Source organism: Dromiciops gliroides, chromosome 4, assembly GCF_019393635.1.
Source record: "Dromiciops gliroides isolate mDroGli1 chromosome 4, mDroGli1.pri, whole genome shotgun sequence".
NCBI classification, from domain to species: Eukaryota; Metazoa; Chordata; class Mammalia; order Microbiotheria; family Microbiotheriidae; genus Dromiciops; species Dromiciops gliroides.
Window position 1 is genome coordinate 485,903,656 of NC_057864.1, and position 22,418 is coordinate 485,926,073.

Here is a 22,418-nt window from a genome sequence, read left to right on the forward strand (position 1 = left end):
GAACAAAAGAAAACCAACAGAAGAGGAAAAAAAAACAAGCTGGGCAGCTTTGAAAACCACAGTGTATAGCATTTATTACATAGGTTTGAAATGGAAATTTAATGTTTTATATTGAATCCTCTCCTATTTTCTGCTGTGTACATGGCAACATTTTTTCTCATTTCATATTTAAATCTAAAATAAAATTTAAAATTTACCCCCAAAAAAGGAAAAGAGGGGCAGCTAGATGGCGCAGTGGATAGAGCATTGGCCCTGGAGTCAGGAGTACCTGAGTTCAAATCCGGCCTCAGACACTTAACACTTACTAGCTGTGTGACCCTGGGCAAGTCACTTAACCCCAATTGCCTCACTAAGAAAAGGAAAAGAAAAAACCACCTACTATATGCCGAGCACTGTGCTAGGCACTGGGGATTCAAGACCCAAACCAGATGGTTCTCCTGGTTCTTTTGGGGCATATCCCACATTCATAGTCTAGTAAGGACAAGTGAGACACCAAATACATACAAAGTGACTGGAGGAGGGGTCCACGCACAATGAGGGCATCAGGAAATGCCTGTTGCTGAGCCAGGGATTCCAGCAGACACAGCCAATGCAAAGGCATGGAGGTGGGAGATGACTGACAGGCTTGGGACCAGCAAGGCCAGTCTGGTTGGAATGCATTGTATATGAAAGTTAGGCAAAGGGTTTACTTTACCCAGGAGGCAACAAGGAGCAGGGGAAGCGTCTTACTTTGAGGAATGTTATAGTCCAGCTTGACTCTTATACGGCTAAGAGAGACCTTCCACAGTCACACGAGGCTACCTTTCCAAAGCATCTTTCTGTACCCATCATTTCCTTGCATTCCCAGAACAGTCCTGTGAGGCCTTCTGCCCATTTTCTAGATGAGGAAATAGAATGGCAAGACCTTGCACTAGAACCTGGGAATGCTGAAACCCAGCCCCAGGACTTTGGTGGGGGCGGGGGGGGGGGTGGTACACGCTGGACAGTAAAGCAGGTAGTAACGGCAGAACATGTAGTCCTCTAAGACCAGACACTCCCCTCTCCCCAGCCCACCTCAGGGATCTAGGTTCAAGAAGCAGCTGCAGCAGCTCTGATGTCTATGCTGGTTAAGCAATAGATGCCTGTGTTGAGTCTTGGAGCTTGTACGACCTGGACAAAATGGAAATGGTTTGGACCGATGCCTCCTGGAATTCCTTGGCCACAAAATAGTAGCAGATGGCATCAAGGCAGCAGTTGGCATTGGACAAGCGCGAAGTGATCGAGATGATATCCTGCCAGATGTGTGTGTTGGCATCCTTGTTGTTCAGGAAGAGCCGCACAGTCAAGGCCACATGCATGGGCAGGAAGCAGGCCAGGAAGACGAGCAGGTTAGCACTGATCATGCAGATGGCCTTATGAATGGCCTTCTTCTCGTGGGCATCTGTCTTCTTCTTCCTTACCAGGCTCACAATCACCTGAACTGAACAGAAGGTCAGGATGATGAGGGGGATGAAGAAGGCAAGCAGGGAGAAGATGGACATCTTCACAAACTTGAAATTCTTGCTGGAAAAGCAGAAGTCACCATCTTGGGTCTGCCAGGCCAGGCGGGTGACCATGGAGATGATGACCAAAGCCCAGAGCACAGCACAGATGATGGCGGAGCAGGTGGGGGACCGCAGCCTCCTAGCCTGCATCGGGAACTGGAGGGCCACATAGCGGTCCACGGCAATCATGGTGATGATGCTGATGCTCATGTACCTGTTCACCAGGTATATGCTCTGGGACACCTTGCACAGCACAGTGTCTTCTTTGCTGTCTCTTTGTGAGTAGAGCATGATAGGCAGGGCACAGAGCAGGCAGAGGTCGGCCATGGCCAGGTTGGTCATGTAGATGACCGTCTCTGTCCACTTCTTTCTCATGCGGCAACAGAACACCCATAGAGCCAGGGAATTGAACACAATGCCCAGGACCAGCAAAGTGCAGATGTACACGGTCATGGCCGTCTCCTGGGGCTGACCGTCATTCTCTGAGGTATCGTTCCAGGTGCCGTTCATCCCAGGATGTGTCTGTGGGGAAAAGTAATTCAGTCAACACTCTGTGAAGAAAGGGTTATGCCCTTTATTGCCCAAACTCGTTTGTTCCTGAGGCTTTGTCACCCCCAGCCCAGCCCCTCTTCACACCCTTCCTTCATCTGGGTCATTGGCCATGGAGAAGGCCATACCTACAGGATTTGCTTCACTCCCACTGAATTGACTTCCAATCAAGTGACCAATTGTTAAGGGGCTACTGTGTGCCAAGCACTTTACTGATGCTGGGAGCAAATTGGAGCTAATCTCAGAGGGAAAGCAAGAGGAAGACATGAGGAAGGAAAGCATTGGGGGGGGGGAGTTTGGGTAAAGACTTGGAGATGGGATATTAGGTTTGAGCATTCTCAACAGGACCCATTTAGCTGGAGTTTTGAGGAGAGTCTTGTGAGGAGAGTCATGAGCATCTTCCCAAAAAAGAGGAAAAGGAAGACAGAATGGAGAATATTGGCATATTGGCATATTGGCATATTGACACAGAGCATGGAGCTACAAAATTACAGAATTTTGAGTTGGAAGGGACCTTGGCTGCCATCTCATCCAACCCACTGACCAAAGGAATCCCAACTCTAATACCCCTGATGTGAGGGGGCCCACCACCTTCCCAGGAAGCCCCTTCCCCTTCCCAATGGCTCTAACTCAAAAGAGAATTTTTACTGGGATTGAGCCTAAACTAGCTTCTTTGTAATTCCCTCCCCCTTGTCCCCACTCCTGGGGCCAAGCAGGACAAATTGAAGCCCATCTACACAGTCCTTTTCTCCAGACCGAGAGGTAAGAAGCTCAAGGTGCTGAGGGAGAGTTTTGGGGATATGGCAAATGTGGGAATTTGTCTTGCTTCATGATATTTGTTACAAAGGTTCTCTTTTGGAGAGGGAGGTGGGGGGGGAGTAGCATCCCCCATCCCACCCCCAAGGAAAAGAGGGTCATGGAGGATTTTTTTTAAGCCAGAAAGAATCCTAGACAAGCAGGCTAGTTATATGTTGATTTTGAGTTTGAATATTGGAGACTGAGTTTCTTACAGACTTAAAAGGAAAAGGAGGCAGAAATTAGAGAGTTTTTCCCATCTATATACAATCCCTTCCTTTTCTGTTCTACTTTGTATATAAAAATGCTTATTTTACTTAGTTTGTTAATTTTAGAATTTAAAAAATGAAGAATATTGATGGTTTAAGGATATGAACAAAGCTCCCAAGAGTAGTAAATCATGCCCAACCATACAAAAGAATTCTCCAAATCGCCAGTAAGAGAAATGGAAATGGGAGCAGCTGGGTTGGGCAGTGGATAAAGCACAGGCCCTGGATTCAGGAGGATCTGAGTTCAAATCTGACCTCAGACACTTGACACTTACTAGCTGTGTGACCCAGGGCAAGTCACTTAACCCCCATTACCCCACAAAAACAAAAACAAAACAAACAAACAAAAGAGAAATGGAAATCAAAGCAACCCTGAGACCTCAACCCCTACCCAGCAAATGGGCCAATAGGACAGGAATTTGGAATTATGCAAATGAAGTGGTCAAAGCCCTTTGACCCAGAGAGTCCACCCATTACAAAGCATGTGTGCATATACATGTACACACATATGTATAGATACATATAGATATTATGTAGATACACATATGTGTATATGTCCACACATCAGTGAGGTCATTGACAAAAAGAAAGATTCCATATACATTATTCATTGTGGTAGCAAAGAACTGGAAACAAAGGAGCTGCCCATCACTTGGAGAATAGTTAAGCAAATTGAATGTAATGGAATATTACTGTGCTTTAGGCAGCTAGGTGGTGCAGTATATAGAGAACTGTGCCCAGAGTCAGGAAAACCCGAGTTCAAATACAGCCTCAGACACTTACTAGCTGTGTGACCCTGGGCAAGTCACTTAATCCCTTTTGCTGTCTCAGTTTCCTCATCTGTAAAATGAGCTAGGAAGGAAATGACAGACTACTCCAGTAACTTTGCCAGGAAAACCCCAAAAGGGATCATGGAGAGTCGGACATGATTGAAAAAAAGGTTCAGTAACAACAAAGAAATGTCAAGTATGATAAATACAGAGACGTGTGCAAAGATCTTTAGGAACTGAAGCCAAGTGATTTGAGTAGAGCCAAGAAAACAATCGATGCAATGACTACAACAATGGAAACAGAAAGAACAACCACAAAACAATGAAAAATGAATGTTGGACGTTTACAACTGTCATTCCCCTACCAACCCCCCCAAAAAGATATGACAAGACACCTCACCCACCCCTGGCAGAGATGGGGGTGGAGCTCAGGGATGAAACACTACACGTTTTATCAGATTTTTAAAATGTATTAATCTATTGCTAAGTGACCTTTTTCTCCTCTTTTTTTCTTTCTCTCTTTTTAAAAAATTATTTGGTCTCAGGAACAGATTTCAGTGAAGGGAAAAAGAAAAGGATATTGGAGGAATTTTGGTGATATAAAAATAGATATCGGGGGCAGCTAAGTGGCACACTGGATAAAGCACCAGCCCTGGATTCAGGAGGATCTGAGTTCAAATCCAGCCTCAGACACTTGACACTTAACTAGCTATGTGACCTTGGACAAGTCGCTTAACCCTCATTGCCCCACCAAAAAAAAATAAATATCAATAAAATTTTATTTTAAACAAAGGGAGATTGGCTATGAGAAGTCTAGAGGGGCAGCAGTCAGCCTGGTTGGAGGGCTTCCTCCAGTTGTGTCCAGCAGGGCTGGGCTGGGAGTAGCTGACAAATTCTGAAGACTTACTCTTCGCCTGTCCTTCTTTGGTTATCACTGGGAGACAAAGAAGGTGATGGGAACCTTGTTCTCAAGGAGCGTCCCATATTAGTGAGGAGGACAAGATGCACCAACGGAATCAGTTACTATTTTGAATGATTAGCAGTCCCTTCCTTTTCATTGTCCTTTCCAGTTTCCAAGCACAGTTTTCCTTTTGATAGGAAGCATCAAAAAGGAGCCCTAGATGTGTTAGCAAGAAACCTGAGTGTGAATCCTGGCTTTCATGCTTGCTTCCCGTGGGTCTCAGGATGTTAAAATACCTGATACCCAAGTAAGTACCCAATACTTTCCCTGGTAGGATTTATGGCCTCAGAGCTAGGAGGACTTGGGTTCAAATCTCACTTCTGATACATCCTGGCTGTGTGACCCTGGAGAAGTCACTTCATTTCTAAAACTATTAGTTCCAGAGAAGGTACCAACCTGCATTGGTGGAGAGAGTTTCCTCTTCTGGGAGTTCCCTGTACCAAATCACAGAGCCAGTCCCTCTCCCTCTCTGGAGCATTTATGGAGCCACAAAACACTTGACAGATAACATTGCTTTTGATCCTCACAACAGTCCTATGAAGTAGATGTTATGATGCCCATATTACAAATGAAGAAAGTAAGGGGAGTAAGGAGACTTCACCAAGGTCATGCAGATAGTACACATCTGACTCGGGTCTCAAACTCAGCTCTTTCTGACTTCAGGTACAGCCGTCTATCCACCAACATGCCTGGAGGCAGAGGTTTTCTTTTGTTGTTTGATTGTTGCCTGAGAGGTGGAGAAGGATGACAGCTGCCTTGCAGGGAGCTCAGAGCAAGAGTGCTCTGCCTCCAGAGTCAAAGTCCTCTTCCAAAGCACCCACTGGGTTCTCTTCCAGAAGGTACCCTACACTGACCTAACTGGTCCCCTTCTCCCCCTCAGCATCCCAGTTTGGTAGGTGCCAGGAAGAGAAGTTGGGTCTACTGATAGCTGCTTGGGACCCTTTCCAATCTACCATATTGCCAAGTGGGACAAGGATTCTAGAGGCATGGATCTTGAGCTGAGAGGGACCTCTAAGACCTTCTGGTCCAAACAAAGAGCCCTGAGGCACTACACCATAGACCTCCTGCCTGCCAAATTGATATTGAACCACTGATGACTTCTCTTGGAGTCCAGTCATTCAACTAGCTTCAGTCCCTTGATTATTCATTTCCAGTCTATACTATATTATATTAACAATGTTTATTATATAACTATTGTTTTTACATATGAGGACATTAAGTCCCAGTGAAGTGCCCTGTGCAAAATCACATGAGCAGGGCTAGGGTTTGACCTTGAATACTTCAGCTTTGGCTTTCAATTCTAGCTCAGAACACATCACTGGGTCAGTTTCCAGAAAATATGGTCCACCAAGATGGCCCCCTCACCATCACCATCGAAGCTTATGCCAGAGAAGGGGGGAAGGGCAGACAGCCCTCCCCTCTCCTCAACAGGGTCCTTCCTTATCCTCAAGTAAGTACCTGCTACTTTCCCTGGTGGGAAGCAAGATCAGGGCAGTTTGGGGTCCCCAGAGAGGACAAAAGACCCTCCAAATAGAGGCGGTATGTGAGTGTGAACCCCATGTTTATGAGGACTTCTCAGGGCTCTGGGCACAGCACAGGTTGCTTCCCCACCTCCCCCTCCTAATCTAAGGATTCCAGAACCCAGGAGATCCCTCCAGCATCTCCTGGGATGTGAATTTCTTTGAGGTTCCCATCTTCAGTTATAGCTTTTATGCTGGAAGGGATCTTAGGGTAACCTAAGCCAAACTCCTCCTTTTACAGAGGAAGAAGCTGAGGCTTAGACTTAGTGACTTGTCTAGGGTCACACAGTCATTAAGTGTCAGAGCAAGGATTTAAACCCAGGTTGCCTGAAAACTAGTCCTATCTACCCTCATTCCATATTTGTTATTGTGACTTGGCACCTTTAAAGAATAATATAGTAGTAAGAGGAAGATTGGTGCCTCTAACCATAATGATTGTGTGACCCTGGCAAGTCACATAACTTCCCAGTTCTAAGACTAGTACTCAGAAAAGACTTGTCCATTGGCAGGGGGGGATTCCCCACAGGGAGTCCCTATGACACAGAAACCACACAGGTTCAGGCCATTAAAAATATCCATTGAGACCTTCTTTCCCTGAGCCCTGAACTCAGCACCACTTCCTCTAATCTGATCCCCTATAATTCCTCTCTGGTCTTTGAAACTCTTCCAAAGAAACTTAGGGCCTTTCCTCTCCAGATTCATTCCTTCCTGAAGTACAAGCCCCATCTTGAGAGAAAGCTGAGCCCTTCTCTGGTGAGAGCAAGGGAGGCCACTGGGCTGGTGGCCTGGTTACCTGCGGGTCTGTGTGGGTAGTGCCAGCTGGACTGGCCCCTGAGCTCTGGCTCAAGGAGAAGGAGTTCGGGTCAGGAGGATCTCACCTGTGACCGGTCCCCTGATGTTTCTCCCAGTCTGGCTGCGTGGATCAGCCTCTTAGTCTCAGCTTCTCCTTCAGTTTCAGACTGGACGCCTTCCAGCACTCACAGCTGTTTCTGTTGTGTGCTCTCTGCCTTCTCCCTGGCCCGCCTTCCCTCTGCTCCTGCCCCTGCTCCACCCCCCACTAGCCACCACTCCCTTTCCCTGGGGGCACCTCCCGCTCAAACACGTTCAGCTTTCCTGACTTGCTCAATTTGACTCATTTCATTTCTCCAGCTTTTGTCATCAATTTCCTATTGAGTTCTTATTAGCTATTCTTAACTGAACCTCCAGAAAACACTTAAAAGGCAACAAGTCCAAAGCAGAATCCATGACCTTTCCCCTGAAACCCGAGCCCTCTTCCTAAATCCCCAGTCACTGCTGTCCAGGGTACCACCATCCTCCTATTACAAAGATTCACCATCTGCATCATCCTTCCCTCTTAACTCCCTTATCCCACAGATCCAATGAGTCACCAAATCTTCCAGAAAGTACCCTACACTGAGCTAACTGGTCCCTTGCTCTTCCCCACCCCCCACATCCCAGTTTGGTAGGTCCCAGGAAGAGATTTATGGGGATGTTGTCTTCCCATTAGAATATAAACTCCCTGAGGGCAGGAACTGTCCCACTTTTGTCTCCATATTCCCAGTATGTCACACAGTATCTGGTACATAGTAAATGCTCAATAAATGTATGTTGATTACATTGAGTGTTGACCTACTGTGATGGACTATATTCTTCTCACCAATGCAATGGTACAGAAGAGTTCCAGGGAACTCATGATAGAAGAGGATCTCCAAATCCAAGAAAAAAAAAGAAAGAAAGAACTGTGGAGTATAGATGCTGATTGAACCATATTATTTCTTTTGTTTTGGGTGCTGTTGTTTTTTTTTTCTTTCTATTTTGAGGTTTTGCATCACTGCTCTGATTCTTTCTCTTGTAACAGGATTAATGCAGAAATAGGATTAATGTTATTATGTGTATATATATATGTGTGTGTGTGTATATATATCTATATCTATATGTATATGTATAGAGATATATAGATATAACCTATATCAGATTACCTGCTGTCTAGGGGAGGGGGGAGGGAGGGGTGGGAGGGAGAAAAATCTGAAATTGTAAAGCATGTATAAACAAAAGTTGAGAACTATCTTTACATGTAATGGAAAAAATAAAATACCTCATACATTAAAAAAAATGTATGTTGATTAATTGACTGAAAATTCTCAGGCCAGATGTCCTTGGCTGTCCAGAGATACCAGATAGGGAAGATAGTGAGCTTTTCAGGGTTGTGTGGTTGTCAGTCAGTGAACAAGCATTGATTAAGCAGATTGTTCTATTTGGAGTAAGGGGATGCAGGTTCAAATCCTAGCCCGGTGGTTTACCACCCATGCCACCTAGTCAAGTTCAAAACTAGTGGCCATGATATGATTAAAGTCCAACAAAGTGGGCTCAAGGAAAAAATGATCAGACAGGGATGGGTACCCCAAGTCCAGACCAAGTCTTCTCTGAAGGGCCCTGGGGCTCCACTTTCTCTGGATGGGTTCTAATAAGAAAAAAGCATTGGGAAAAACTTCAACTGTCCTAGGTTAGGAACCCTGAATTGGAAGTTTGGTGCCAGGGCTGACTTGGAAAGGGATCTTGGCCAGATTCCTACTTGCCCCATGTTCATGCCACTAATACTGGATGGATGCCCAGGGATGTTCAGAAGGCTGCTAGAGGCTCAGAGGGATCAACAAGGCAAACTAGAAGCAGCTGGAATCCTCCTCTTGTTTGGACTCAATAAGATTAAACCTTCCCTAAGTCCAACGGAGTGGGTGGGTGCTGGCATTGGGTGAAAAGGATCAGGACTATGCGTACCCTCTTCTCAAACCCCAAACCTATCGTAACTCATTTCTTTCCTAGCAGAGCCTACCTGGACACTTTTCTTTCCTTTTTACAATATTAATAGTATTTTATTTTTTCCACTTACATATAAAGATAGTTTTCAACATTTGTTTTTATAACATTTTGAGCTCCAAATGTTTCTCCCTCCCTCCCTTCCCTTCCCTTTCCCCAAGACAGAAAGCAATCTGATAAGTTGTATATGTACAATCACATTCAATCTATTTCTGCATTAGTCATGTTGTGAAAGAAGAATCAGAACAAAAAGGAAAAACCTCAAAAAAGAAAAAAAAGTAGAAATAATATGGTTCAATTTGCATTCAGAATCCACAGTTCTTTTTTTTTCTGAATGTGGAGAGCATTTTCCACCATGAATCCTTTGGCATTGTCTTGGATTATTATATTGCCCAGAAGAGCTAAGTCTATCACAGATGATTGTCACACAATGTTGCTGTTACTGTGTACAATGTTCTCCTGGTTCTGCTCACTTCACTCAGCATCAGCCCAGACACTTTCTAGGTGGCTGACCAAGTCCATGGACCCCCCGAAGCAGCTTTGCTTTAGGGCAACTCTCTTCCCTTTCCAGGTGGGCATGGAAAGATATAGACAAGGAGGGAAGGAAGATGTGCTGTTTTTTTTTCCTTTTTAACTCATATGATGATGTTACTGCTGCTCCATTAAAGCTAAAGGCAAAAAAAAAATCTAAAGGAACAATAAAAAATGAGGGAACTCATTTTCTATCTAGATGGGACCAATTAAGTTCCATTAGTGGCGAGACTCTGAGCTCTTTCATTCCATAACCCCAGATGCAGTGCTTCCCTTTGGGAACATTCTGAATGTAAAACCATTAGGAAAATGAGAAATTAAATTCCGGTCTGTGATGGAAATCCTAAATCCCTCTGAATCCCCCTTTCCTGTCAGGTCTCTGTTGTTGACATTCCAAGTTCTGGGTCCACTATGATCTCCATGTACATTAGTTGCTTTTTGCCTGGATTGGAGTAAAGACTGGCTTTCTCCTTTGACCCCTGGCATCTTCCACAACCTGCATTTCAATTCACTTCCCTGGGTCTGAGAGTTAGGAGCCATCCTAGAACCTTCTGTGAGGATTTCAGGACATCCTTAGTAAGCAGCCCAGTGTTCTGGGTAACCAGCCTGGAATCTTGAGCAGGCCACACAGAACAACTAGAAAACTGACAACACAGACTCCTGAGTCCTACCCACTCCTGACAACTGACACTCATTCACTCATCAAACAGATGCTTTGGGGGAATCTTTTCATTTGGAGGAAGCTAAGATGTGACCTCTTCCAGTCTCCCAACCAAGCCAGGAGACAGACTCCCTTGTTGCTATCTGATTATCTTGCCAAAATTATTGTATTTTTCATCAACCATAAATACTTAGTAAATTCTTACTGTGTGGTAGGCCCTGTGCAAGGAGACAATTGCAAAGGGGAGAAGAAGATGGCATCCTAAGCCCTCTTTTTTTCATTTAGAAGTTTTCTTTCCAGTTCCAAATTTTCTCCCTCACTCTACCCCTCCTCTACTCATAGAGAAAGCAAGAAATACCATACGCATTATACAGATGAAGTCATGCAAAACATTTCCACATTAACCCCATTGGGGGGGGGGGAATAAAGGAAAAAAATGCATCAATCTGCATCCTTAGTCTATCAGTTCTCTCCCTAGAGGTGGAGAGCATTTATTTATCATGGTTCCTTTGGAATTTTGGTGAATCATTGCTTTGATCAGAGTAGCTAATACTTTCACATCTGGAGGTTATTACCATTATCATTTTGCTGTTACTGTGTATATTTTCCTGGTTCTACCCACTTCACTTTACATCAGTTCATACAAGTCTTCCCAGGTTTTTCTGAAACCATGCCCCTCATCATTTCCTATAGCACAACAGTGTTCCATCCTAATCATATGCCACAACTTGTTCAGCCATTACCCCATGAATGGGCATCCCCCACCCCAGTTTCCAATTCTTTGCTACCACAAAAGGAGCTGTCAAGCCCTCTTTAGCAGAAGCATGTCCTAAGCAATGCCCATGGCCCCCAGCTTGGACCCAGGCCCAAAGAATGGTAGTGGTGGAGAAAAACTTCCCAAAGCATTTGTTAGAAGGCTGGAAGCTAAGCTTTTATTCCTAGGACTCTTCCCACAATTATGTGCAACCCACAGGCCAATAGATGGATGTGCTGGATAGACAGATTTCCCATAGACTGTGGGAGAGGCTAGGCTCCATTCTGTGGTGCTGGGCATCATGTTAGGTGGAGGGCATCTACTGCATTTGAGGACAGTTCCCATTGTCAAGAAGATTCTCCTGGCATCCAGCCTACAGCTGCCTCACCACAACTTCTGCCCACTTCTCCTACTTCTCCCTTCAGGGGAACCTTGCCAGATTTTTTTTTCTATCAATTCTAAAACAATGTCTCACTCCCCTCTCCTAAATCATTCCAGGAAGGATTCCTCCCTTGATATAACTGGGGTGGTAGCCTTTCAAGGGCAAGTAAGAGTAGTAACCTCCTTCCTCATATCCTGAAGGGAGCAGAACTATGATCCACCTAAGAAAAGGAAAAGTCCTCTTGGGCAAGGAAGGGAGAGGAGACCCTTGGTCCTAGAGGGATTGAGTGGTTTTAGGAAAATGATTCTTCAGAATCATTTGGAGGAAGCTAAGATGTGGCCTCTTCCAGTCTCCCAACCTGGCCACTTGGCCAGGGTCACACAGCTGGGCCCCAAAGATTAAGAGACTACTTCACGAAGCAAAATGTAACTCTGGGCTGTGTTATTGTTTCATTGTGACATGAAATTTTCTTCATTCAAGATGCCTATAAATGTTATTTCAAAACGGTCTTGTGTTAGAGAGACATGTCTGAGAGAAATGAGGAGATGGCCAGTTTGGACATTTCTGTCTGAAGCAGAACAGTGTTTGGATTTGGCATAATGATTCAGAAATTAAAGAATTATTTCAGGCAGACTTGTCCAGAGGATTCAGTATGAAATGTTTTTTTTTTCTTTGATACTTGTGAGCTTCTCTTCAAGTTTGAATTGGCTGTATTTCAGGCAATGAACTATAACTCTTAACTGGAAATTCATAGATCGTAAGATTAAGAGCTGAAAGAGTCCTTAGAATGAGCTGTAACTAGGCCAAGGCAATCAGGGCTTTGTCCCAAGGTGCCAAAATTTAGACAGCAAAGAAACAATTGAATATATCACTTAGTAACCCATAATAATTAAAGCACTCTCTGTCCATCTCAGTACTGTGGGTAGAGATCTCAATGGGTCCAAGGACGGGTATTCCCTGTTCTCCTCCCCACCACCTCTGCTGCAAAAATTGGTTTTATTTTTAGAAGTTTGATAGGAGTATTCTTTTGCTATATATTCCTGTCACATTTTTGTGAAGGTTGTTTGGCTCAAAAAAGCCAGGCAGCATGCATAGCGGGTAGGGCATTAAGCAGAGAGCAAGGAAGACCTGAGTGCAAATCTCACCCCAGACTTTTACTACTCGTAAATTCATGCTGGGCAAGTTATTTAACCACCCTGTTTCCTGATCTGGGAGTACGCAATCGGCCTCAATGACCCCAGATGTCCCTTCTAGTCCTAAATCCCTGCTCCTGATAGACACCACCTCAAAGGCCAGCCTCTCTTTTACTGATGAAGAGGCTAAGGGCCAAAGAGTTAAAACGACAACAAACGTTGGATTTGCCTAATGGCATTTTGTTTTGTTGTGTTATGTTGTTTTGGGGGGGGGGCAGTGAGGGTTAAGTGACTTGCCCAGGGTCACACAGCTAGTAAGTGTCAAGTGTCTGAGGCTGGATTTGAACTCAGGTCCTCCGGAATCCAGGGCCAGTGCTCTATCCACTGCGCCACCTAGCTGCCCCGCCTAATGGCATTTTAATGAGCATTAGGACCTACCCAACTGGACCCAGGCATGTGTTTGGAGGCAGGGCAGAGAGAGAAGCAGCCTGCCCTTAACATGACTCCTATCTTCCCCTGCATTTATGGGCTCTCTGGGGTCTGAAAGAGGCCTTTGGAACACTCAGAGTTAAAGCTTGAGCCCAGGAAGCACTGGCATTCCAGGCTCCTGCATTCCTCAGTACCTCTGGGGAGGGGGCCAGTGCTGGGGGGAGCTGGAGGACTTTCTTCCCACTTCCTCTTCCACTTTCCATAGCTCCTTCTTGTACTTCCTTACAGGGGATGAAACACTGACTTCTGATCTGAGATAATCTTGTGGTCGTGAGGCTGGGTTAAGTTCCCAGAAGGGACAGCTCTCCGCAACCACAGTCTGCAGATTTCAGCAGCCTCCTCTTCTGCAGATGCCCTCCCCCCATCCCCTGATGATGTTCACCATTCCAGCCAAGCAATTTAGCCCTGAAAAATGAATCGCTTTCATTAGCCATGCAGCTGCCCAGCTGGTCAGCCCCAAGTCTCTTCCTCCTTCCCTCTACACAACCTCTTAAAGGTCTGACCACAAAGTCTGTCTGGTGGGGATAGTAGAAGATGATAGGGAGTTGGGGGTGGGGTCAGGAGTGGGCAGGGCCCACCCAACAGCACTGGTGAATCATAGGACCGTATTTAGATCTGGAAAGGACCTTAAGAGTCCTACCTCCTCACTTTACAGACAAGGAAACTGAGGCTCACAGAGGGTAACCAGCTTGCTCATCCCCTTCTCTACCCTATAGAGACAAAAGCCAAGTTCAGGAGTCCAACACCTCTTGCCTTCCCTATTACAACGGTCTCCTAATTGCCCTCAAGCCTGTCCTGACACAGCTGCCCAAGGAAGATCCTAAAGTACAGGTCTGACCTTGTCACTCCCCAGCTCAATACCCTAGAGTTGCTCCCTACTGCCCACAGGTTCAAACACAGGCTCCTCTATTTGACACTTGGAGTCCTTTGTCACCCAGCTCTAGCCCGTCTTTCCAGCCCCATCAGACATATGACCACACTACAACACAGCCAAACCAGCCACTCGCTATTACACACACACACACACACACACACACACACACACACACACACACACACACACACACACACACACACACACACCCCAATCTGTCTCCGGCCTCCACACCTTTGCCCCGCCTGGAATGCTCTCTCTCCACTTCCTATCCCTCCCTTCCCCTCCCCTTAAATTATATATAAACAAAGACTTAGCTTTAGAGCTGAAAGGGAGCTGAGAGGCCATAAAGTCATCTGAAGAAACTCAAGAACAGAGATTAAGCCATTTGGCCAGGGTCACACAGCTGGTAAGTCTCTGAGGTAAGACTGGAACCCAGGTCTTTCTGACTGCAGAGTCAGCCTTCTGTCACTATCCCTTGTTTCTTTTTGGAGAAAGTTGGCCTTGAGCCAAAGCAAAGGAATAGAACTTGGCTTCTGAGGCTCCTCCCACATCTAGATCTAAGGTGCTGTGCTCCCATGAGCTCTCTCAGCCTTAGTTTGCCCCTCTGTAAAGTGAAGGGGTTGGACCCTCTCAGCTCTCAGTCTGGGCTCCTGTGGTGCTAGGTGCTCTTGATGTAGGAGGCAAAAAGGGGTTAATAGAAAAACCTAAGACCCAAGCTTTAATTCAGATATTAGCTCCAAAAGGGAGTCAGACCCCAGTTAATGGATAACTTATGCTAGGTTCTCTCACCCGCAGAAATCAGTGCCCATAACGGGAACAGAGGAAGAGAGGCCATGATGACTTTAGACTAAATGACAACCTATAGAAATTTAGACCAGAAATAAAAGAAAAATGATTATGTTTTGAAACTAGCCATGGGAAACAGAAAGAGACATGCACAGAAAAGGCTAAATTTGTCCCCTGATTCACCTTATGACGTGTAAACCCCCAAAACACACCTCCACTGAAAAAGGTCCCAGCCTCCGGGGTTGGCTTGGGACCCCAGGAATTCCAAATTAGGATAACCCCTCCCCTATAACACCCCTAGGTGGAGAATATTATAATGAGGACAAGCCCTCCCTTGTACCTCCCCAAGGCGGAGATTATTATAATGAGACTGATAATCAATTTATCCATACTATAAATATAACTGTCTTTCCTTTCCTTATTTGAGAGATACCTTTCCACTATTCTGGTTCTCTCCCTGTGGTCACCCACAGTATTGCAATAAAACTTGGGAAACTGAGTCACTGAGTCTTGTAATTCTTTTGGGATGACTCACTATTAATTTGACCCAAATTCCTTCCCGCATCACTCTGGAAATCATCAGGCACCGCATAAAGGCCCATTACTGTCATAGCTGGTGGAGGGCAGGGGGGTGACAGAAGGCCAGCAGCTGGGGCTGCTCTCTGAGGCTAGAGAGACAATCCCCAAATTTAGACTGAACCTGTTGTTCCACAGAAGCTGAGCTAGAAAGGTCAGTCTCACCCCCTCGGGAGCCCAGAAAGCCTCACAAGTCTTTGTCCCGGGTGTCTTTGTGGAGGGCCCCCATTCTGCACTGAGAGCGATGAGAAGCTAATTCATTTTCCGGGTGATTTTCTGCATTTAGAAATTCTCTGTTTGCAGGCTGCTTTGCACGGAAGTCTGGGCTTCTGGGAATGCTCCGAAATATCCAAAGATGAAAGCCAGAACAGAAGGAGCCAGGAAGGGGACAACATTCAGTCTGGGGTCAGAGCACCTGAGGCTGATCTCTAGCTCTGCTGTGCCCAGGGGCATAGCCTTGGATAAGTCACTCACCTCACTGGGCCCCAGTATCATCATCTGTAAAATGTGGGAGTCACAAAGGACTATAAAGCTGTTCATACCCTTTGACCCAATAATAGCACTACTAGCTCTATATCCCAAAGAGATCACAAAAAAGGGAAAAGGATCCACATGTACAAAAATATTTGTAGCTGCTTTCTTTGTGGTGGCAAAGAATTGGGAAATTGAGGGGATGCCCATCCATTGGGGAATGGCTGAACAAGTTATGGTATATGAATGGGATGGAATTCTATTGTGTTGTAAGAAATGATGAGCATATCTAATTGCTTACTGCCTCAGGAGGGGGGAGAGGAGGGAAGGAGGGATAACATTTCAGATTTCAGAAAAACCTGGAAAGACTTACATGAACTGATGCTGAGTGAAATGAGCAGAACCAAGAGAATATTGTGATGTAGGAGGTGAAAAAAGGGTTAACACAAAAACCTAAGACCCAAGTTTTAATTCAGATATTAGCTCTAAAAGGGAGTCAGACCCCAGTTAATGGATAACTTATAAGTCAGGATGCTAGGTTCTCGTACCCACATAAATCAGTACCCATAACAAGAACAAAGGGAGCTAGGTCAAGGAGACCTGAAAACTCTAACAATAAAGGAATTGACAAGACTATAGAAGCTTAGACCAGAAATAAATGAAAAATGAATATGTTTTGAAACTAGCCTTGGGAACCAGAAAGAGACATGCACAGAAAAGACCAAATTTGTCCCCAGATTCACCTTATGACGAGAACACCCAAAACACACCTCCATATCCAGGAAAAGAACTATGGAATCTGAATGCATCAAAACAGACCATTTTCACTTTTTTGTCGTTTTTTCTTTCTTGTGGTGTTTTTCCTTTTGCTCTGATTCTTCTCTCACAACATGACTAATGTGGAAATATGTTCAATATGATTGTACTGTATAACTTCTATCAGATTGCTTGCTGGCTTTAGGAAGGGGGAGAGAGAAAAATTTGGAATTCAAAATCTTACCAAAAAGTGAATGTTGAAAACTATCTTTATGTGTAATTGGAGGGAAAATAAAATACTATTAAGTAAAAAAAAAATGCAGGGATCTGATTGTGGGTGACAGTTGGAAAATGATGGAATTTAGACTTAGAGGCACTGGAGAGTGGCTCTGAGAGCACTTAGCAGCCTGGGGATCTTGTATGACAAGTCACTAAGTGATTTTTTTCTCACTCAAGAACTAACCAGACCCCACCCTCTTTAGCTTCTAAGATAAGATAAAGCTTATTCTGGCTGTGGTTCTTCCTCACCCTTATCAGATTGTTAAATACTACAGAAAAGGAAAATGACCAAAGTAGTGGGGGCAGAGGGTCAAAAGAAGAGATTGGAAGATTGATAAGTAGCAGAGGAAGTATGACTCCGCAGAACTGGGCCGGGTCAGGATCGTAAAAGCACAGACGCAGACTAGGAAAGGACCTGAGAGATCATGCTGCCATCTGCCCCTGAGGAAACTGGGACCCAGAGAGACACCCAGGGCTGGCAAGCAAGAGAAGGGGATTTGAACGCAGACCCTCGGGCTCCAAGTCCAGTGTTGGGTCTGTCATGCCAGACAGCCTATTCTATTTTGGCTCTGATCTAATCTGAGAGCTGTCATGCTGGAGGGTTAGTTTGTTTAATAACCAGCATTTTAATACAAGAATATTTTCAAAAGTAAAACCATTAGTGTGTCTAAATGTGAGGCCCCATACTGGACCCTGGTCACATACTTCCCACTACAGCCTATGTATCTCATGAGTTAGACACAACTGAACAAATAACTTTAGTTTAGGGCAGCCAAGTGGCACAGTAGACAGAGTGCTTAGTCTGGAGTCAGGAAGACCTGAGTTCAAATCCAACCTCAGACACTTACTAGTTATATGACCCTGGGCAAGTCACTTAACCTTGTTTGCCTCAGTTTCCTCATCTGTAAAGTGAACTGGAGAAGGAAATGGCAAATCACTCCAGTATCTTTGCCAAGAAAACTCCAGCATAACTGAACAACAAATAAAACAACTCTGAGGTTTTTCCTCACACCTAGCAAACTGGCAAAGATTGCCAAAGATGAGAATATTCCGTGGTAGGGGGTTATGGAAAGATAGTCACCTTCATGCACTGCTGGGGGAGCTGTTAGTCCACTCCTGCAAAACAATTTGGAATAATGCTAAGACAGAGATGAAAACATCCATCCCCTTTGACACAGAGACCCCACTGCTAGGTATAGATCTCTAAGGAGCTCCGGGCACAAAAAGAGGTTCCCTGTAGACAGCCACATATTTGTGGCGGCCCTTTTGTGGTACAAAGCACTGGGAACCAAGTAGATGCCCATGGATGAGAAGTCTATGCTGAAAGAAATGCTACACGTGATGCATGCAGAACAGTCTGGGAAACTGGATCCCAGCCCAGAGAACTAGATATGCACAAGGGTTACAACAAATGTAGATGCACAGAACAACCACCCCAAAAGCACTCCCCAAACCTTAAAATGGCCATTCTGAGGAGCTGGGCTGAGCCTGCGGGAGAGATCCCGGGAGTGATGGGGGAGTGTTTGCTATCACCATCCTGCTCGGATGCTGTGTTTCTTTGTTACTGCCTTTTTTATTCTTTGCCTCTCTGGGAGGGGATGAGAAAGGGACACAGTTGCACACAAAGGCGATGGAAAAACAAAAGATCAACACCTTTTCAAGATGAAACAGGACCACGGAAGCTTTTTGTGCTTCTGGTCAGCTCCAAAGAGAGCTTCTGCAGAAGCCCATGGCTAAGTTCATACCCCGTGTTCTCATGGCTCCATTTTTTCCTCCCCCTCCCCTTTGCGGTCCGCTGTTCTGCAGCAAATGTGTTCAAGTTGCAATAAAAAGCCAGTTATTTTTCTCTAGAAATAAGATCCAGAATTAAAACACAGATGAGAGACAGACAGACATACAGACAGAGACAGAGACAGAGAGACAAAGAGAGACAGAGAGGAGAGAGGACAGAGATAGAGACAAAGATTGAAAGAGAGCAGGAGAGGCAGCTAGGTGGCACAGTGGATAAAGCACCAGCCCTGGATTCAGGAGGACCTGAGTTCAAATCCAGCCTCAGACACTTGACACTTACTGGCTGTATGACCCTGGGCAAGTCACTTAACCCTCATTGCCCCACCAAAAAAAGAAAGAAAGAAAGAGAGCAGGAACCTCCAAAAGAGAGCAGAGTCATTTCACTAGGGCAACTATGAAGCAGGAGAGAAAGACAGTGGATCAATTTGCCAGGGCCCAGGAGTGCAAGCAGAGTTAGAGAAACAGGAAGATTCTGTCCCGGCAGATCACTTCTTAAGTGGGGCAGTGACTCCAAAAGCTCATGATTGGATTCAGGTCAAGGTAGTAGTACCTTTTGTTTACAATCAGTTTTCTTATGTGCAATCACACTCTGTGCTCCTCTCCATAGAACTCAAAAGTTCCTGGACTTCCCTTGAACCGTATACCCTCCCTCTCCCATAATCCCAGGACCTCATTACAGCTGAGGACTGGGTTTTCTCTCAGCCTTCTTTTCAATGAGGGGCCACATCACTCCATGCACTCTAACAGCAGTAACCAGATATCAGTAATGGACATTGTGCCTCATTTCTCACCTCTAAAAATTGTGTTAGATAAAATCTGTAAGGAGGCGCCTATCTGGGCCCCATTAAAACGAAAGATTGGAAGAGACAAAAGACAGAGAGGTTGAAATGGATAAAGGAAACAGTCCACACCTTTAAAAAGATCTGACCTGAGCTGAATAGCTCTGAGAGGTGGTACAATGGATAGAGCACTAGACTTGGAGTTAGGAGGTCTTCAATTCTAATCTAGTCTCAGACACTTAGTAGCTCTGTGATGCTGGGCAAGTCATAAGACTGAGTTAAGTTTCCTCAACTGTAAAATTAGTTAGAAATATGTTTAATGTGATTGTACATATATAACCTATATCAGATTGTTTTCTGTCTTGGGGAAGGGGGAAAAAAGGGAGAGAGGGAAAAAATTTGGAACTCAAAATCTTATAAAAACAAATGTTGAAAAGTGTAAAATGAGTTGGAAAACGAAATAATAAACCACTCTGGTCTCTTTATCCAGAAAACCCCAAATGGGGTCACAGAGAGTCCAAATGATTCAATGACAACCCAGCTGCTGCCCTTGAAAAGCACATTAACCACACAGTTGAGCAGAGCACTGCGGTATCCAGCTAAACAGAAGCTGGGCATTGTGAAGAACTGGAGGATCAACTGGAAAGGTGGGCCGATGGAGCCCTCAAACACAAGTGCCATGTCCTGTGAGAAGCCTGGCAGCCAAACAATTTACCAGACAGGGATTCATCCAACCAAGATGGCACACCTTCCGTGGAGCAAGCCCAACTATGCTGCCCAGTCAGGAGACACCAACACTGTGTCCTTCCCAGAACCAGCCTATCCAGTACTAGGGCAACTTGTCACTCACCAAAAGCAGTGCCTCGCCCCCCATTGAACCTTGCAAGGACTCTCTGGAGAAAGAAAAGTCACTAGGCCCCTGCTCTTCCAGGGCTGTATGATCACATGTTTCTTACATGTGTGCCTCACTTCCATTGTCTTCTAAGTTCACCCTCACTTTTCCCAAGCAAGGACTCTATGCATAGTTGTGGGAGAATTCACAAGTCACAGAATACTTTGTAACCCCTATTTTTGCTGTGCTCTTTGAGTAAATACCTTTTTTTTTTTTTTTTGGTGAGGCAATTGGGGTTAAGCGACTTGCCCAGGGTCACACAGCTAGTAAGTGTTAAGTGTCTGAGGCTGGATTTGAACTCAGGTCCTCCTGACTCCAGGGCCGGTGCTCTATCCACTGTGCCACCCAGCTGCCCTGAGTAAATACCTCTTTTAAAAGCTAATGAAGGGGAAGCTAGGTGCTGCAGTGGATAAAGCACTAGCCCTGGATTCAGGAGTTCAAATCTGGCTTCAGACACTTGACACTTACTAGCTGTGTGACCCTGGGCAAGTCACTTAACCTTCATTGCCAGGCCAAAAAAAAAAAAAAAAGCTAATGAAGCTACTGACTGAATGTTAGGGGGAGGCACCCCTGTGGAAGCTCATGAGCCACTGTGTTGGGAAGATAGTCATCCACAGGAACCCAAGGGAGCAGTTACCCCTCTGGGGACTGGATCCAGCAGAACATGTAGGAGTTAGAGGAGGAAGCCCAGAAGGAATGCTACATGTCCACACATACATTGGGGGTATCATTGATGGAAAAATGAAAAGGGAATAGGCATGACATTCAGAAATGAATTTTCTATAGTTGAACACATCTTCTCAGTCACACAATTGATTGTGTAGGGCACAGAATTTCAAGGTTCCACAGTGCTTACTTTGCTTTGTTGGTTATTCTTAAGGGGAAAGAGGGGGAGGTGAGAGAATTAACTGAGTAGCGCAAAATCCCCATTTAAAATGTTTTCTTCTGACAAATTGGTCTCCCATGAGCCTATAAGTTCATAAAAGGGTCCTTGAAAAGCTAAAAGGACAACAGAGAGCATCTAGGCCACTCTGCTCATTTTACAAAGGAAGAAATTGAGAGTTTAAATAATTCAGTGACTTTTTCAGGGTCACAAAGATTGCTTAAGTGGCAAAGCCAGAATTTGCACCCAGATCCTCTGACTGAATCTAGAAGCAACCATAGAGCTAAGTTTAATAGCCTCCCTAGATTATTGGATCTCAAGGGAGGCATTAAAAGAGGGAAATGCGCTGGTCATTCACAAGGTACTCACCACTGTCATGGAGGATTTCCTACTCAGTGTCCAAGTGGAAGAGGGATGCCCCCAGAGACAGTGCAGTTCTTCCTCCTGAAACTCCTTTTTTTGGATATTTTGCTTGACTTTGTTAAGTCTCAAAAGGCTACAGGGCTTCCTCCATTAAATCCCTGACAACTCAAAAGAACCAGGCTAACAATCCATATAGGAAAAACTAAATGGATGATTCAGCTAATCAAACCACAAGCATTTATCAGGTATCTACTATATGCTGATCACTTTGTTAGGTGCTTAAAAAAAGAAAACACCTGGAATTTTTTCAAGGCTCTTTAAAGCTTTTGAGATATATATGTGTATACACACATATATATGCACATACACACATCTATATACACACACATATATACACACACACAGCTATATATACACATCTACATCTGCATGCATGTGTGTACACACAAACATGCATACATGCATGCACACCCATCCTTTGTCCCTTCTGAGATGAAGCCTGCCCGCTGGCAGACTAGGATACGTGGTTAGACAAGCAGCCCACTAACAGTTCATGAAAATTTTTGTCCTGGATAAGCATCCGATTTAAGTAACAAACTACACAGAGCACAGAGCAGGAGGAATAGAGAAGGCTAGATTCTCTCTTTAGAGTGTGGCCTCCGAGTTCACTCAGGACCACATTCATAGAAGATATTTTAAAGGCCAAGGAGTCTGAGCCCCTCAATTCACGGTCAAGGAAGCTGAGTCACAGAGGAGTTCGGTTACTTGTGTAGGATTATTACAAGGAAGCTCACACCACCAATAGTTGCAGAAG

General features: G+C 44.9%; 1 protein-coding gene across 1 annotated transcript in view; it reads right to left on the minus strand.

The window, feature by feature from the left end:
* Window positions 1-328: 328 nt before the first annotated feature.
* Window positions 329-22,418, minus strand: part of LOC122756077 (G-protein coupled receptor 35-like) — a 37,615-nt gene continuing 15,525 nt past the window's right edge. The window contains exon 2 of the mRNA XM_044005176.1: window positions 329-2,045. Coding sequence (XP_043861111.1) covers window positions 1,107-2,033 — 927 coding nt within the window. The 5' untranslated portion in view covers window positions 2,034-2,045 and the 3' untranslated portion in view covers window positions 329-1,106. The remainder of the gene's footprint in view (window positions 2,046-22,418) is intronic.